The sequence below is a fragment of the Apteryx rowi genome, unplaced genomic scaffold, assembly GCF_003343035.1.
Source record: "Apteryx rowi isolate R43461 unplaced genomic scaffold, aptRow1 scaffold_786, whole genome shotgun sequence".
NCBI classification, from domain to species: domain Eukaryota; kingdom Metazoa; phylum Chordata; class Aves; order Apterygiformes; family Apterygidae; genus Apteryx; species Apteryx rowi.
In genome coordinates, this window is record NW_020451078.1 from 161,927 (window position 1) to 181,484 (window position 19,558).

The 19,558-nt window shown below is 37.1% G+C and overlaps 1 protein-coding gene across 1 annotated transcript in view; it reads right to left on the minus strand.

The window, feature by feature from the left end:
- Nucleotides 1–490: 490 nt before the first annotated feature.
- The window catches only part of ALX1 (ALX homeobox 1), a 19,746-nt gene continuing 678 nt past the window's right edge, over nucleotides 491–19,558 (minus strand). Inside the window, exons 2-4 of the mRNA XM_026088807.1 lie at nucleotides 17,473–17,777; nucleotides 13,643–13,771; nucleotides 491–1,135 (exon numbers count right to left, since the gene is read on the minus strand). Coding sequence (XP_025944592.1) covers nucleotides 815–1,135; nucleotides 13,643–13,771; nucleotides 17,473–17,777 — 755 coding nt within the window. The 3' untranslated portion in view covers nucleotides 491–814. The remainder of the gene's footprint in view (nucleotides 1,136–13,642; nucleotides 13,772–17,472; nucleotides 17,778–19,558) is intronic.

Sequence of the window (19,558 nt, forward strand, 5' to 3'; positions counted from 1 at the left end):
TCTCTGCTAATCACCTAAGCTTCAAAATACTCTATTTGCTACCTTAAAGATTTCATTTAAACCCTGGTTGATTTAAATAATCTGAGCTTTGAAAGCCCTATTAAACGCCATAATCCTGCTTCCAGTGACATTTTTGGCAAAAATCTCTTTAACTTGAGTAGGAATACACTCAGGTCCATAAAATAAAGGACTATCTCCCTTGCCCATTACATTTGCCATGGATTGATACAAGTCCAGCAAGCTCAACACAGATGTAGCAAAACAGAAGAGCTGGCTCAGAGCAGCAGCACGGTGCTGAGTTAGGGCTACAAGTTCCATCTACCGCATGAATGTTCATATATTTTCCTCTCTGCACAGTGCACTTGGAGATTTACTTCATGGTTTTAGTATAACAAATTTATTTTCCTCCACAGAGTTCCTCTTTTTCAAGTATTCGCTTGTAAAGCATTAATTTCGCATGCAGGATTTTTAAAAACCAATAGAGTAGACATATTTGCTTAATAGTTTTATTCTTTTTTGCAGGTTCTATAATCATATGTCATCAACTGGTACAACAAAACATGTTTTTATATAAAAACCAAAACAAAGAGGGCTTGTTGAGCTTGACACATGGTAAATCTATTTGGTTTATTCTTAAGTTTTATTGTTAAATATTATATTGCATTTATTTAAGCAGACTTTGTGTATACCGTGATTTCTAGCATTCCACACACAGCAGCTTATTGTTGTGTCCTTTAAATATGGGAAATAAAAATGTTTTCAATTTGCTATTAAAAAAAAAAAAAAGAAGAAATGAAGAAAGGTTATTGCTATATTACATGGCCCAGGAAATATTGGCAGCATGCTCTTTGGCCTTCATCCGTAGAACTGCAATGCTGGAGGACCTCCTTTCAAATTCCGGCTTGGTTTCAAAAGCATGTCCATTGGTTGCCCCGGAAAGTAAAGAGTCAGTGAAAAAATTGTTGAGGGGCACATGGCTGAACTGATTCTGGTGGTTTGAAAAGCCTGTGTAGCTGGAATCTGTCCGCGGTGAATGGGAATAAGGTGTCATACAGGAGGAAGTATCTCGTGGTAGCATACAGGAAGTAACCACAGAGCCGCTAGCCGCATTCCCTGCCCACAGATTGTTCTGAATCTGGAACATATAAAATGAATAAGATTAAATTTAGATATTTCATCTCTTGTTTTCTGCATTATTTGCTTTGCTTCACTTAGCATATCCATAATTAGTTCTGCTCTATAACAAGTACTTAACTAGTTCTCTGCAATCATATTAGAAAATACCATGAAGATACTACATGAGCCAAAATACTGGATCACATGCCAGGGAGCTACAGGATTACATGAGTCAAAATCCTAGATCATATGGCTGGGAGCTACGGCTGCTAAATCATATTCTCTGTTCTGTCTTCCATTTACTCTGTGACTTTGCCCTGGGTATTTAACAGTGAACTTCATCATGCCCATCAGTCCATCCAGTCGAAGGCTTCCAGTGGAAGCCTACAATGGACCTCAAAGAAAAGGTGTCTAAAGATTATACAGTACCATAGCTGCTGTCATTATGAATCTTGTCCTAGTCAGAAGTTTGTCTCAATATAATGGAAAAAAAAAACAGTGTAAAAGAGTGAACCGAACAAATTAAGATTTCTCAAGCTACCAAGCCCAGCAAATATTAAAAAAAAAAAATCTTGAATAGCCTTATATAGTTATTTAAAAACAAATAGATCTATAAAATACAAGCATGATTGATAGTGTTTTTAAGAATTCTTCCTAACATTGTTTCACAGATGGTTTTAAGATAAAAATCCTTTTCATTATGTTGTTATACAAAATTATACTTGAGGGCATTTCTTTCTTAGCTCTCAGCCTTAACTGGCTGTACTGTGCAGCCCTGGAAAACGTTGCATGACAGCCTAGGAGACAAACTTTGTGGTTACCAGCAATGTCTGCTGAAGATCTGGAATAACCACGTATGCAAGCTTTGATGTGTAATGCCTTCTATACTTGGCAGTCACTTAAAGCTTAATTTTAAGTCTCAGGGCTTCTCCTATCATCTATATATATACATGCTGTTTATGGATAGATATTTCTCTCATATTTATTATTTGATCAACAGACAGAAGGATTTTCAAGGCCTAGCACAAGTCAGCTCCTGTCATTATCCCTGACTGTACATTCTTTCATTCATCTTCTGCTCCCTTTGCTGTAACCAAACTTCACGTTCAGTCCTTTTCTGTTTTAAACTCTCCACTCTTTATATCCCTCTATCACAGCCATATGGATATACTCTGGCCTCTTTCTTCGTTATTTCTCTCTTACACCTACCATTCTTCTATATAGCTTTATATTTCTTTTCTACCTTTACTTACATCTCTTTCCTGAATGTTGATTAAAAAAAATCTAGAAACTGTAGCAGAGAAGAGAATGTGATGATACAAGACGTGTAGCCCTCATTCACAGTGGAGAACTTAGCCAAGAACTATGTCCTTTTCTGTTTCTTTTACTTTGCTAAACTTGCCTTCCTCCTAAGAATCTGTTGTCTGTTCAGTATATCATTGCTCTGATGCACTGGGATTGAGCCCACATGTCTTTGTTTCTCCTCTGCTATACATTGGAGTGACTGCAATTACTCTTTGGTTAGCATTGTAAAGTGAGTTCCCACTTCAAACCTAATTTTGCCTTCCCGTTCCAAATCCACAGACAAAGGAATTTTGGTTTCAAGATATGTAGGTTATCTCTGTGGCTGAGTGATTTTTTTTTCTGCCAAATTTGAGGTCAATGGAAGTAATGAATTATGACAGTCACATGCACACACACATACACACGCACACACACAGTGAAAAAATGTTTCTAATGCTGAGTTGTTATTTTTTTCCCATTGTCCCTTTGCAAGAACACATACCCCCAAACCAGCAACAAACAGAAGAGAGAAATTATGGTTCACTGAACTCATCTAGCTGAGATCTAGTGTAGATATAAAGGATGAGATAATTAGATTCTTATTTTTAAAGTTAATATTTTGAACAGTTACATGACCATGGGTCATTAGGAGCTGACAAACTAATCTGGGCTCCTTGGCAATTCCAGCGTTAGAAAAGAACCAGTTTGGGTCAATGTTCCAGCTTGGTTTCCTGCAAAAGGCTGGGGAACAGTCAGAGCAGCAACACATCTCCCCAAACTCTTGCTCTTCCTAGTCTCACTCTTCACAGAGACAGGCATACGCACACTTAGATGCCCACTCACAAGAATGTAGCTTGCCTCTCCACACACATGCATACGCACGGCTAGTCGGGCACACCTCAGGCATCTGCTCCTGCATATCCTAGGTGGTCTGCTGAGAGGTAATGGAGTGAATAATGTGGCTGGGGGAGGAGATCAAGGATATTTCCTCCTTCTTGTGGGCCTCCTGAGATCTACAGGAGGAAAGAGACTCTAGTGAGAGTTTCAGACCTTTTTCAGTCCCCATCCTTACCTCCTCCCTTCAGCAGTTTTTAGTTTGAGAATATTCTCAGACATCAGGCTTATGAGAGACCCTCCACAGCTTGTCATGATCCCCAGCTACTTTATTACTCCCTAACTGACCTATTTTGACTTGTAATCAAACTTGTTCTTTGTCCTCAGAGAACAGTTGACTGATCTGGAGATTAAAGGACATGCCATATCTGGATCTATTTGAACTATTGCCTTAGCTACAGAAATTTGTTGCGTGCAACAACACCATTTAGGATTCTCTGAAGATTCACAGAGCAATACTTCTCTTATGGCTCAAGGTTCAGGGATCTCTGACTATCCTATTGCCTGGAAGGTTTCTCATATCTTTATATAAAGACATACAGACTATGACAAAAAGGGGACAAGGGACCCTGAAAGGTTTGGAAAGTAGGGGAAAAGCATATATGGCAGCTGGAGAGTCACACAGTACTACTCATAAGGCTTGCTGCTTCCTCAAACTTACGGAAATTTAGAACCACATAGGATGCAATTAAGGTACAGAGGAGAGTGGTTAAGAAAATTGCAGCTAAAAAAACTAAAAAATTGAGAGGATATTTTCACTTAACTTAAAAGCCTAAACTACACACATTCTGTTTCAGCCATGAAGTGGGAAAATCAGAAACGCAATCATCCACGTGAAAACTTTTGTCTGTTTTGTTCAGGAGCACTAGAATCCTTTATTTGTACTTTACTGTATTTCATGGTTACGTATACATTTCTTGCAGCAGCAGTGACAGATTAAGCAAACTGTTTGGGTTTTCTTTCCCTTTCTTCCCATAAAACAAATTGCCCATTCCTATTCCCATCCTGTTCCACTTCAGCTGTGCTGATACTGCTGTTTGCTGAATTGGAACAGGGAACTGATACAGTTAAAAAAATAATACAGCAAAAAGGATACCGTTATTTTATACCCGAATAAAGCTCAGTGACTGCTTTCACTGTACAGTACCATAAACAGCACCAGCATAGCTGAGGGAAGAGTGTGGGGATGGGAGTCAGAAATGGGGAGGATGGGGTGCTGTATGAGCCACCCCAGCTGCCAAAAAATGGCCAAATAACCATGCAATACTGCTCTTTGCAAAACCCTTGCCTGTACCAGCAACAATCCAAATGCCATTAAACACAGAAGTTGTGGGCCAGGCCATCAGCTGGTGGAAACTGACTTAAGCTTACCTGAGGTGCCTGCCAGATTACTCAAGGTGAGAGTATGTCCTGTTATGCCCACAATAGCTACTAAGAAATACTTTCTTATAAACACTCTGTGGTATCTGTTTTTCACACTGCAGAACAAATGTAGTGTCTTTTTAAAACATAAAATGTGGACTTAAAACCCTTAAAAGGGGAATGATACAAGAAATGCAAACTTAACAAGCTTTCATAGTACTGAATTTCTAATTTTAATTAATTGTAAAGGTGGTAGCAATTTCAAACACACACACGCACACACACAAAATCCCATTCTTTTTGGTGGTATTTCTGGGCCGCATGGTTAGTCTCAGAACCTTCACGACATAATTAATTTTCCCAGGCAGAGACTAATGCATCTATGCAGCTCTAATACATGAGCTAATTCTGAAGGAGCTCACCATCCCCAGAGCTAATTTATATGAGACAGAGTCTCATTTATCCGACCTACTCAAATTGCTTTTTAAGACACCCTATGCCAAATACTGCAGTTGCCCAGTCTGCACAGATATAATTGCTAGAAGAATTTTCCTCAAAATCTGTTTAAATGGGAACACACACAGCTTATGTCTTTAATACGGTCTTGATGAGCAGACTTCAAAAGGTTCAGAGGCTCAGTTTGAAAGTGCCCAATAACGTATGCGGTCTGGAGGTATCACAAAATCAGTCTTTCCTTCCAGATTTCTTTTAGTTTGGTCTGTAGCAAATTCTAAATTTAGCATCACTGGTTTTCCTGATATTTTTATCCTAGACAAACTTCTTTCAATTTAACTTCAGTGAGATTGCACAGGTGTAAATGAGAGCAGAATTCAGTCACAAATCCTAAAATATGCCTGTGTTTTGTCAAAGAAATATGTGAACAAACTATCGATTTTTAAAGCTTTCAAAGTGGTGCCCAATGTTCCCTCATCAGAGGAAGGAATCCAAATTAGCAAACTGTTCAGAAATGCTACAAGATGCTAGAAAAGTTTTGCATCTTCTTTCATGAGACTGTTATGCTTTTCAAAAGTGTGATTATTATCCTGTTTCTGTTCTTTAGATGCTATACAAGAAAAATCACCCTGCCTTCATTTTAGTTGGCTGAATCTCTTCATTCTTGATATATTTTCAGTTTTTAGCAAGGAGTTACAACATAAATGTCTCATAGTGAAATTTAGGTGCAAAACATATTCCTGTATTAAAAATAAATTCAGTAAAGTTTTACAATAAGTCAAAATTATCAGGCCTTCTTCTGGTAAGTTGGAAGGAAAAGGGACATTATGTACATGAATTTAAAGAAAATATTTTTCCTCTTAAACTCTTGTGTGATCCGTGAACTATATAAAAGGCAATTCAGAGACTGTGAATGAAGCTATACATCCAGCACATCTCTGGTTTCTGTTAACATCACAAACAACTTGAGCTTTGCTCTTGTGGTTGCCATGAAATTACTAGAGCCCTTCAATATATTTACCTACCGTATGTTTTATACACACACGCACACGCACACACACACACACACACACACCCTTCCCAATAGGAAAAAAAAAAAGTGGGATTTCATAGCTGTGACAAGAACATAACTGGAGAGTTATGGTTGTTAACATGATTATGATGTTACATCCTAAGAATATGACCTTTTGCTTGACACTGCAGAGGAAAATTAGCTGAGGTAATAGGTCAGCCCATTTGGTTTCATTGCTTTTCACTTCAAAATTTCAAGATCCTGAAGTTTCAATCTTCTTGTACGACACTTGGACAAATTACATAAACTCAAATCTCCAATTTTTCTGAGAGTTTAGTTACCACTTACCCATGTTTAGTTCTTGTATTGCCAAACGTCTCATCTTTTTTTTTTTCTCTCTCATGCTATTTTAGTCACCTGTCTACTCAGACTGAAGTGTCTTTGCAGCAAACACACATAAGCACACACATTTTCTGTTTGAGTGGATGTGTGGTTTAATCCTTCTCATGAAAAAAAATGCTAACCCCTGTTATGATCTCTAGATATGAGCTAATAAATAATAAGTAATTAGATACTAAACCTTGGCTCTGTTCACAAAATGATGCTGGGCATTGCAAGGGAGACATCAAAAAGACCAAATTGTTAGTTTTTTGTCACTCTTCTTTGTCCCCCATGAAGAAACATCCTTGCACTGCCAGAAAATAGAAACATCCTGGGCTTGCACAGAAGATAGTTTAGTCAACTTAAATACAACAGCTGTTAAACTACTCTAAACTGCTAGTTTACAATTCATAATCTGACGGCCATTCCTGGTCCATCAGGACAAGTCATCTGGCCTGCCCTTGTCACAGTCTTTTTTCTGGGGGCCTTTCAGGAACAGACAAAAAATGAGCAGAGGTTTGCCATTGCATACTGAGTATGCAGAATCATAGATTCATAAAACAAATGAGGTTGAAGAGGACCTTGGGGGTCACGAATCCAAATCACTTCTCACAGCTAACTTTGAATTTAGATCAGGTTATTCAAGCCATGTCCAGTCAAGGTCTGAATGTCTCCAGGTATGGAGAGTCCACAGCTTCTATGAGCAACTTGTTCTGAGGCTTTACCACTCTCATTGTACTTCTTCCCTTACATGGAGACAGAATTTTTCTTAATTTGTGATCATTACTATACTGTTGAAACAACAAGCCCGGCACTGGGCCTGGTGAACATGCAAAGATCTTCTACACTGTTAGGCACATTAGATTCAGGTACCTATGAGAGGGCTGCAGCACACCGTTCTCAGATATGCCTGTAAAATGCAAATTGACCCTTGGTAGCCAGAGGCTTATTTCATACCTTGGAAAATGCTATTAAAAAAGAAATTCCTATCTTAGAATAATTCATTAGCCTTGTAATTAAGCCCCAGTTAAAGCCACTCACGGAGTTCAAGGAATGCATGTTCTCACAAAAATAGTGTAACAAGCAAAATGCTGAAACTCCGAGGACGACCACATACAGCAATGATTTAGAACCAAGAAAAAATAAAAGCGTAGTGCACAATCTACTTTGTGTAGAACAGGCACTACCCAAACAGATTAGAAGTGTTACTCTTGTTGGAAGATCAGTCACAGCAGTGCAACAGTCAGCACATATGTGGCAAGCAACCCACTATCCAGGTTGTGGCCCAGCCTGACTTCCATGCTGTCACAGCTAGACAGCATGAGTATATGATAAAATTTCTTTGAAGCTAGCTCAGATATGTCTACCACATCTACTCCTACTTAATCAGTGTGCCCATAACCTTAGTGAACTATTGTGATTAACTGTCATTTATGTCTATTACAGTTAAAAGAATTTTTAACTCATATAACATGTGGTGTCTAATATATGCCATATGAAAGATTTAATTGGAGCATGTAACTTTGATTATTGCTAATGAGAATTACCCATATGTACTAAGGCTAGAGCAGAACTGTAATGATGATCCAAGGGCTTAGTACAAAACACATGTATACTGATATCACTTCTACACTCTTTGGTTGCCAAAACAAATCATGTGATGCGATGCTGTTCAACATATTTAATTTGATTTATCAGTCTGGCAGATGAAATGTACTTCAGCCTCTTCCCACTTCTATTTTTGAGGGATTTCAACATTTCTCCCTTCTTTCTACACCCCCTTCTTGCATCATTCTAGTTTCCCATACCTTTAAAATTCTTGTATCTCCTCTTGGTATTCCCACCTACAATAGGCTGGATTTTCCATGAAAAAATTAAATTCAGTCCTGTCTAACTCTTGCCTGCATTTTCAAGTAAATATGAGAACCAAACAACAACAACAAAAAAAAAATACAGAACTGCAAATTGTGTATGTGGTAGTAGAAGGGAGAGTAGGACAGTATGAGAGTAAAAACCATTTGAGAAGAACTTACAAGAACAATGACGGCAAGTGAAATAGATTCAATGAACAGGCAAGACAAAAAGAAGCAAATGGAGTTGTGGAAAGAGACTCATTGAGGGAAAACTGTTGCTCCTTATTTCTGCTTTTAAAAGATACAATTCAATGCAAGTGTTTATTTATGTGCTGGTGTGCTTACATTTATGAAGATAACATCTATAAATAAATTTATCTTATACAGGGAAAGCTGCAGTTTTACGTGAGCCATTAATAATGTAAGCTACCAATCAAATTTCCCTCTTTTGTGTGTAAATAAGAAGGAGGTGAAAAAAATAAAAGTTTGTCTCAGGTTTTTTGGTCCCTTCCTATATCTTAAGACTTAAACATTAAGTCTGATAAAGTCAAGTACTCTTTGCAACATTAGCCTTCTCACAAGGCAGAGGACATGACTTCGGTTTCACAGCAGAAGTAATCGTGTGGACACCAATAAGGTAAGAGAACAGCAAGGCTAAGCAACCTTTTTATTCTTCCTTTCCTACATATAAATCCACCTATGGTAACTATAGATGTCTGCAGATGAGCTAGACTATGGAGAGTAACAGACACTTTTGGAGGTCATTTTACCTTTTTTATATCTACTTTAGGAAGAAAAAACTCCATTAACAAGATTTTCACTGACTTTAAAGGGAGCCTCTCTCTAGCATAAAAGTCTATTTGATTAAGTTTCCTACACACAGGGACCTAATCTGGACACCCTGAAGGGTGGGTGCTTCTTGCACGTCCCATGTCCCAGCACCGTAACAGCGTCTCAGATATCCCAAGAGATCTTAACCAGCGCTAGACGCTGTGTTTAGGTGACTGAAACAGGCCTCAGCATTTACCTCGGTGAATTGAAGTCAGCGTTCCCATGGAGTGAATCTGCACTCGTTTTCCCCCTGTTAGGATGCTGCCTCTTAACTTTTGCACCATCAGCAGAATATTGCTGGCTAATGAGGTGCAAAGTGCTTGGGATAAGAGTTTTATCCAGTGAACTGCTGCTGGCTGCACTTGAAAATGACAGAGCATAATGTGTTGCATCAGTAAGAAAAAATTTGAAGCCTGAGTACTGAAACTAAGAAGACTGAAACGTCTTGATGAAATTAATTTTAAAAAGTGTATATATAAAATTTACCCAGAAAAGTCCACTTTTCAGCATAATGTTGTCAAAAGTTAAATATTTCATCTGAAAGAAAACTTGCTAACTTTGTGGTATTTTTAATGTAAAAAACATCCAGTGTTTGGAAATTTTCAACTGGGGCTAGTTTTGCCTGTTGTCAATTTGATTTAATTTTATTTTATTTTTCTACTGGTATATTTTGCCAACAGTAGGTTCAGGAAGCCTATAAAAATCATGTAAACAGCAGATGATTGTCCCAAAATATTATACTGACTGCCCTCCCCTGCAATCCAGGTGTTGTCAGTATAATTAGCGGGAGAGCTATGTTTTGCACATCAACCAGCACCTACAGTCAACATACTGTAAAAATAATTTACTTTAGATTGAATTAAGCAAAGCAATCTATTATGGGCTATAAAAAATGAAATTGTTTGTTACTATTTTGAAGATTAAAACGTGTAATTTAATAGCAAAGTTAGGCTGGATAATAGAAAATTCAGAGTCAGCCTTCCATGTGAAATAAGTTGAAAAGATTGTTTCCTCGCAGGAATATCTTTCAGATTTATAAAGTCACATAATGCATAAAGGCATCATGTTCTTAATTTGTACTTTATGAAGAGGGTTGGTGAAGAGATTAAGCAGGGGCATCCACACCCTCTGTTGGTTGTAAAAGAGTCTGATTTTTCTGCTGGAATGCAAGTGGGATGTCTGTTTTGGGAATAAATCCATGGTGGGGCTCAAAGCAGAAATCTTCAGACTGAAAATTCATACAGTGCATAGCAGAAATACATTTTTTTCTTGCTCCTTCTGCCACACAGCAGTGAATATTCCAGCCTGATTTTATCCTTGTTGAACATCATCCTATATTTTTCACCAGCAACAGAAAGTCTATTTTCCTCCATGTTAGCAAAGGCTTCATAATCCAGCTCTAATGATCTGTGTTCTGCAATCCCCAAGAAAACCTAATTTCTTGAAAGTATGGCAAAGTCTGTCTAAACTTGAGGGATGCCAGTGTCACAGTAAAAGTTCTTGCACATACAGAAAACCCTAAATGGACGTTTGGCTTTCTTCGTTGCATTAACTTTTCCACATGTGAGACTTCTCAGAGTAGTGAAATAATGGAATTGTTCTGGGAAGTCACTCTATATAGTACTAAGACCAAGCATTCAGACCACAGTTATAAATATCTCCTTGTGCCTTATCTGTAGGATAGTTTCATGAATTTATAGGCGAATCAGGTATTGTATGTTTACTTTCTATGACTGAGCCACTAAATGGAAATCTAGTTTAAAAGCTTACGTGTAGTGATGTTAGTCATCACTGTGTTTTTAATATGGATTTTCATTGTCTCAAGCATTCTCCCCATGAATGTTATATATATGGTACACATATAGTTTTACTGAGGGTGAGGATTTAAGAATATGAAAGACATTGCCGTGAGGTTAACAAGAATGTCAACTTACATCGAATCTTCTGTGATAATTGCCTGTATACATATTCATACTCCAGGATATTGTAAAGTAGCCTTCTCCTTCTTCACTGAGGAATAAGATACCTTCCTTTTATCATGTGGCCAAACTATGCACACAAGAACTCATCCAAAATAGCCAATGTACAGTGGGTTCAGAGCTTAGTTTAGCTCCTTGTTCCTGTTCATGAAGTTCTATTATAGAATAAATTAGATAAACCACTCTTAAAACTAAGTAAGAGTGCTCACACGTGACCCTAATTATGGAGTTAAATCAGTACAAGTTTCTCATGTAGGTTACCAGAGGCTATTTATGTGTGTGTGCCTGTCTGTTTATCTGCAGTTTGTAGGTCTGTGGTTGTGGGTGAGTACTGCATGTTTACTTGCTTGTGAATGAGTACACATTTTATACTCCTATACATTTCAGAGATGCTTTATTTAAGATTGTGCTATCAATATTTCCATTTAAACCTCCTGCTTTTAAGAATTTATAAATCAGCGATAAAAAGTTTTACCAGGCTGAAACTGAGGCATGACATCAGCCTAGGAAAAATACTTTTTGCCAAGTTCATAAAAAACAAATGAAATTAATTCACTCATCTTTTTTAACAATCTGAAAATACAGAATAGATATTTCATTGGTTTTAGAATTTTGTCAACAGTATTCTCCTATAACTCAAAAATGTTCCATTTTTAGAAACATTAATTTTATTGCAACCATTTTAAGTACCTACCAATGACTTGCATTATTCCATCATCTTACACTAACGAAGCTTCTGACAATTGGAAAAGATTGTAGATGAAGTCTTACTAAAAATACAAGATGAGCTTGGAGGCAGCTAATTAAGCCCAGAAAACTGAGCCAGGGATAGAAAGCCCAAAGCCTAAGTCCTACTCCTTGCATCCCTGTTCACCTATCATGATACTACAGAGAAGTCAGAAAGGCCTTCAAAAGATACTTGGACTCCTTGAGTGAGATCAGTGGGTGACTGTGCACCTATATCTCTGAGAATCTGCTTAGGAGTGCTTAAGTTTTTTGCAGTAAACACCTTTCTTAACTAGGTCCCAGACAAGTATTGTGTCCTCCTACACAATACTATACACTATGTTTTATGCAATGGTTTCTGAGGTAATTTGGGTTAATACACTATTGCATGACAAAATACTAAGAGGTAGAAAGATAGGTGCCAACAGACCTGAAATAATTCTGCCTGAGTTATGAGCTGGTGGAATACAAGACAGCTCTGGTTCAGAAATCATACTGAGAAACATTTAACCTCCTGAGAGGCAAATCACTTTAAGTTGGGCACAGGACCAAGAAACTTAGGTTTGAGGCCTCTGGTCCAAAGCTAATCACATTCAGCCAACACTGAGTATGAGCAAAGCAAGTCCAGGTAGACGTATATGGCAATAATGATGATGACAATGATGACAATGTTACTAAGTCCGCAAAGACATTGCTGCCTATCAACTAGAAGAGCACCAATACACCAGAGGTGGAAGGACTTTACAGCAGGGATCCATAATAGATTTTTGCTTTGTTTTTTTTTCTTTTGTTTTGTTTTTTGTTTTGTTTATGTGGTGAAAACAATGGGAAGCAAGAGAAATGAAAAGAAAAGCCTGCAAAAATAAAAGAATTAAATGCACTAAGGCAGGCAGAAAAAAAAAATACAGAGAGTGAGGCAAGGGGGAAACAAACAGACTTGAGGATAGAAACAGAAGGCTAAGATCTTATTACATGGTAATACCTTACTATGCAATAAGGGAGGAATAACAGGAAAAAAAAATGAAACAAGCTAGTATCATCCAAGAGAGCTTTATTTTCTCTCTGCATCTCTCTCACAGCCATATAGATTCAGACCTGATTGTACCTGACCATAAAGTGGCTTCATGACAGTAGAAGACTCACTGAATTCAGTGGTCTATTCAGATCCATAAAGGAATGTGCATGTTTAACAGAGTTGGGGCTTCAGAAGCAAGTTGCCTAGAGATCACATAGTTTATGCCTCATCTTACCAAAACATGCATGACCAGAGTGATCAAGACAGTTGTGCCTGTGAACATATATATCCCAGAAGTAAAATCCTGACCCTATTGTGATCAAAATGGCAATATTCCTGTCAATCTCAATGGGTCTAGCCTTCATCCAAAATGTGTGTATTGACCTATAAGTGATTCAAATCCCCACATAATTTTACATGCACGAAAATATAAGCCGCACAGCCATATCGCCAGTTATTTGGGTACAGTTCATCTGTCATAACTTATGTAAAACTCTACAGCTCATAAGATTGTTCTTTAAAGAAATACTTGTATTCTGACAGTTAGCTATTCACGTTAGATGTTGTAACTGTTGTTCACAATGGCAGCTCCTGTGGCAACAGCGTTTTTCACATTTATAAAGAGCGCGAAAGCTAAACACAGTAAAGTCTTCATGCATCTTCTGTGCAGGTATATGCCTGGGAATGGAAGAGAAGATAAAGCGAGAAGCGAAGTGCTACTTGGTCTTTACCATACCTGAGGGTAGCTGTCAGTCCTCGGAAGAACAGATATATCATAGGTAGCGGCAAAATGGCTCTTAGCTTGCTGGATCTGACCATAGCGTTCTCTTTTCCTCCATTTTGCTCTTCTGTTCTGGAACCAAACCTACAGTAAATGAGGAAATAACCATGAAGATAAGCTCACTTACTTGCTGTTTAAAGAGTCTTAGCAGAAAGCCAAGAAACTTTGGGCAGTAGCTTTCAAAAGGTCTGTGTATCTAGGAAAGAGAAGTCCTCTGCCTGAAAACAAACAACTTGCAGTCCCTGTTAAATGTAAATCTTCTCAGTAGCAGATCTGCTTAAGTTATTTCTGGCTATTTTAAAAGTATATATTATTTCCTTTCCACAGTCTCAAAAATAAGCTGAGGATGCTGCCGCAAGCAGCTCCAGCTGTCAGGAAGTACTAATTTTGAGAGAGTTGGACTCTTTGGAGGAACATCTCCAAGCAGCAGCAAGTCATGCTGTAAAGAAACTTTCTCCTTAAGTTCTCATGCCCACTGACTTGATATACAGCCTTTGCTCTGTTTTTTTTAGAGAGATGCATAATATTTATCAAGTGCTGTAACAAAAAGGCAAGAAAAGCTGGCTGCCAGGACAATAGTCTGTGCTCAAACAAGGCTTCAACAAAGAAGGGCCACAGATAACAAGGATGGAAAATAATAAATAATTATGAGATTGCAGACAATTTAAAACTATTGTGACATTTTTCATATTTTCTTTTTAGGAAATATGCTTCTGCCAGTGGAAGACTAAAAAATGGTATTTTATACCTACATTCTGAAACAATCTAGATGTAGATCTGAAACAATCTCATGCTGGTCAACTAAAAGTTTCCAGTATGCTTAAATAGCCTTTGGATTCATCCAGTATTTTGAGCATCATGTGTTATCTCAAAGCCTATTATATGTACAGTTCTTGCTGCGACTGGTATGTAACTATGTCCTGTGGTTGTCAAAAACATTCTCCTCTTTCCGACAGTTTAATCTGGAGGAGCCCAGGCTAAAAACTGACTAAAAAGAATTATTCTGATGAATTAAAGGGACTGCAAAGAAAAGTAACTGTTCCCTTATAACAGGAATATTATCCAACTAAGTCCCTATTGTTCAGTTATAAACAAATTTATTCCCACTCTTTTAAAATAAGTCATACCACTAATAGCACCATTTTTTTTTTATTTGAACAAAGGCATTGATTAGTATTCCTACATTCCTATTCCTTTATGCATCCATTTAGCTAGACATGGTATACAAATAGATCTATTTTTGATAGACACAGCTCATGAATCACATTTTGAGGGATATTTTGTGATACCTGATAGTGAGATATTTAAAACAAAACTATTTGTTTTATAATGTAGTTTTTGCCCTGATCTCTGGAGAACTTAATTCTCCTTTGATGCTGCTTAAGAGAGGCATAATTTTGCTCATTTTAATTCCCAAGGACTTGTTACAAATTTAGTATGTGCAATTTTTTAAAATGTTACTCAGCAGTCAAAGCAAGGCCCATGCATACAACTGCTAAGTACATACTGTTAGGGACCTTGTTGGTAAATTTGTATTATTTATTATGCCTCAGGCTCAACAAAAAGAAAGAAAAATTTCTCCTGTCTCCACAGGAGGCACCAAGAACACACTAAGAGAATTTAGTAATGAGGCTCTTTCATTGAAAAAAGACCTTGACAATCTCCTTAAAATGGGTGCCAATTATTACACTGACATGCAGCAGGAAAGAGAACAACTTAGATAAATTAGATTCAGGTTGTCTCTCTCTGCATGTATTCAGGACAAAAATTAAATTGGATCTTGATGAAATGGTGGTGAAGGGAAATGTGGGTAAGGTATCCAGCTGATCACTCTGCTAAACTAAATCAAACAATTTGCTTGAATTTATGGTAACTAAAGGAGAAAAAAAGCACACATTTTTTTTCTTTTGACAGTCCCCCAAAATGTTTCTGTTTACATCACTTTACTAGAAACTGACTCTTGGCAGAGATAAGGTAACCATTTGCCTCCACAAAGCAATGTAAAAATCTGCTGCTTGTTATCCTTGAATTGCCAGATGCTTGCCTCTAATGATATAAGGCCTCCTAAATTGTTTAATCTTGTGATGGAATACTGTTGCTACTCTGGATAAAAATGATCACCATTTCCTTTCATATTTGACTTATCAGAAATGCAAAGATCAGTTGTTTTTTAAGCAAAGGTAAAATGTGTATAAATAAAATAAAAATTGGTATATTCTGTGAAAGTCCAGTGCAGACATATGTGAGTTTGCACATTTGCTCTCTTCATACAAAGCTTCTGTAACTCTGAATAAAAAAAGTCATTTGGTTGATTTTAACCACTCTGTTATGGCTATTAATTTATTAAGGGAATATTTCTCGTGATTCCAGAATTATGTAAGTGAAAGAACAGTGGTTTAACATTACACTAGCTTTTTTTTTTTTTTTAAGTCAGAGTAAATCCTAATGAGTAGAAGTCATATTTCAAAAGATCTCGCAGATTCTGAAAAAAAAGGATTCCACAGAGCCTGAAGAGTTAAAAGTCACTGAACTAAATTACATTGACGTCACTGATATTTTATCGATGTAGCTGATGGAAGAATTTGGACCTATTTTCAGATGACAACAGTGAATATGCCGGCTGGTTGAATAGACATGAAAAGAACATTTATTTATGAAATTAATTAGCTGAGTTAGTTTCTGAATGTGATCTTGGTTTAATTTCAGTTGTATGCATGTGCACTGACGTCTATTTCTTTATATACATGTGTGAGTATGTGTTTAATTACAAGTTGTGAAGTTGTTATCATATTCAAGTCACTAAATTAAAAAAATTAATCCCAGTCTGTAAGAAACAATATGACTGCTATTCCCTAAAGTGAAATGATGAGTATTACCAAAATGGGGAAGATTTCTAAAAATAGGACAAACTCGCAAAATGCAGCTCACACCCATTTCTGTGGGAATATCTCTTAAGGGAGAAAGAGCTATGTTTCCTTTATATTTAGCTTCTTTTCTCACCGTTACACATTCAAAGCCATAAATATTGTTGAGATTAATGTACATGCACACACTGAATAAATCAATTTTGTACATACTTAAGATACTCAAACACAGCACTAAGTGGTCAACAACGTTTCATTCAAAAAATAGAATAGCATTATGAAATGGTAATGCAAGTTTAAAAACAAGCAAATGTACTTCCCAATTTTGCAAGCATTTAGCTCATTGCATTCTGCAGAGATGAAAAGATTGAGTTCCCGCCATACACAGATATGCACACACACACACACACATACATGCATGTGTGTATATATATATACACACACATGTCTATATATGCAGTTTCACTGTCTACTCTTTGGATAGAAATAAGGAATTTGATTATTTTTTAGTTTGTACTTTTCATTTCATAACACACACATAATCCTCTGTGGTTGAGTTCTGCATCGTCATCAGTCTGAACTACAACATCTCCCTTTAATGGGATTTTTACACGTTAACACTTTGTGTATTCACTGGCTGGAATTCTGACTATAAAACAGGGCTACCAGAGATCAAGACCACTTCTGTATTGATGTCATTTTCTCATTCTTTAAACAACTTTTGAGAGCAGTAGTGCAAGTTATTTTAAAAGTAACCAGTTATTTTATCACTGTAGCATAGCAGCTCATATCTATAAAGAAATAAAGCAAAACAGGCTAATTACTATAGCTTTACAGGCTTTCATACAATCCCCGAGAGAGCCATTGATCAATCCCTACACTGCATAACTTGTCATGGAAACGCTGAGGTTTGGTTCCTACCTGGACTCTGGCCTCAGTGAGCTCTGTTCTCAGAGCTAGCTGTTCTCTTACATAGACATCGGGGTAATGAGTTTTCTGGAAAACTTTCTCCAGTTCCTCCAGCTGCAAACTGGTGAAAGTTGTTCTGTGCCTCCTCTTCTTACTGCTGGAGACATTGCTGTCACACTTATCACCGAGTTCATCCAGGTCGCCCTTCTCCTGCATCCCTTTCACTGGAGACATCCTGAGATTGCTGCAATTGTCCATGGGCCTGTTCATCTCTGTGTGAAGAGGCTGTCCTTCCACTTTAGTAATTCCATAGTTCACTGTACATGGGGCGGGGGGAGGGAAATAACTGGTTAAATGGGGGTTTCCGACTCAAAGGTTCACATAAAACAGTTTCACAAGGAACCGGGTTCTATGTAATTACTTATTTCTATATGAGAACATGGAAAAGAAATTGGTAAAATAAGATAAAAGCATTACGTCACATAGAATTTTAACTGAGAATTGTGATCAAAAGTATCATATATATATATAGAGAGAGAGAGAGAGAGAGTGTGTGTGTGTGTGTGTGTAAGGAGGCACATAAGAATACTTTTATTATGCAACTAAAATGGATAATCATCTATGAAATCAACTCCAACTGGAGTTGCCCAGATAAGGAATCTTAGCCCAAAACAGATTTTCATATAAAATAAGTGGCATAAAGCTATTGACAAATGTTCCTTAAACTCGGAAACAGATAAATGAAATCCACTCAATTTCTATGAAAACAACTATAAAATGAACTAAATAGGTGTAAACTGACAAATCAAGAAGCAAATGAAACTGAAAATTAACCTCACTTTACAAACTCAATAGAATCCACATACCTCCTCTTGGATTTGTAAAGTGGAATTGTTTCCAATTAAGTTTGTTATGGTTACAAAATACAGAGAGTTTCTGCAAAATGTTAACTAGTTGAAAGAGATTGTTTCATATACTTTGTATCAGGATTGCAGGAACTGTTTGTCTTTAGGTAAAATCTGAGTGGCAGAGATAAGAAATATTCCTCTGTAGCTTCTTAACAAGAAATGAAAACATTTTACATTTTTCTATTTTTACATATATCACATCACTTAAAAAAATATGCAATATGTTACAACATTCGAAATGATTTCTTTTTTTGTTTGCTCTCAGAGACAGGCAAAAAAAAGTTTAAAACGCTATTGTAATAAAAAAAACTGCATAGTTGACATGAAACATACGATAAGAAGCTTGGTTTGGGATTTTTTCGCATTCTCAATTTCTTTTCTCTCAGTCGGAGGTGATTTTAGCTAAACACAATTTTAAATACTTACCATCCCTATATAGATAGGAAATGCCCCAAAGCCCCCAAGGCACACATTAAACGAGCTAATTAAGAAAAACTTCAAGCTATAAATCAATTTTCTGTAGTTTTTCTAAGATGCGTTTGCAGAAGTCTGTCATTATTTCTTATTAACTGTTTCATACAAAAAGGATGTTCTCAAAAAATACTTCAAGACCTTGGTGATAAATGTAAGATATCGTTAGTCTCATTATTGCAGCTGATTTAAACGGTATTTTCCGACCCTCTGCTAGACAAGATATTTTACATTAAGTTTCATAAGCATTGAATTATTATCCTGTTGAAATAACGGGCAAAATTATAAGCTGTTTATAAAATAGGATGTTCCGCGTTCTCGTTTGCCAAGCAGCTAGGAAAAAAAGAGAAAAAAAAGAAGAAAAAAAAAGGATAATACTTAACAAAGCGATTTGAATTACCTGAATTGTTTTTTAATCTGCATTAGGAATCATGCGGTATGCGTGTTATGTGTTATTTAGTAACACAGCAGGAAAGCGCTATCGTTGCAGAACGTTACTTTAATGCATGAAAATACGACCAAGCGACCTTCTCTTTTCATCTTTTAACGGTACCTAACAGACTGACAAGGGTTGCGTGCGCGGCTCGCTGCAACCCGCGGCTGCATTTTTCTGAAAAATTTTGAGGGTAGAAAAAAATTAATAATTATAATAAAAAGAAATCGGCGGCCGCCGCTACGGCAGGGGCGGCGGCCGCGCACCGGGGGCCGGCGGGGCGGCG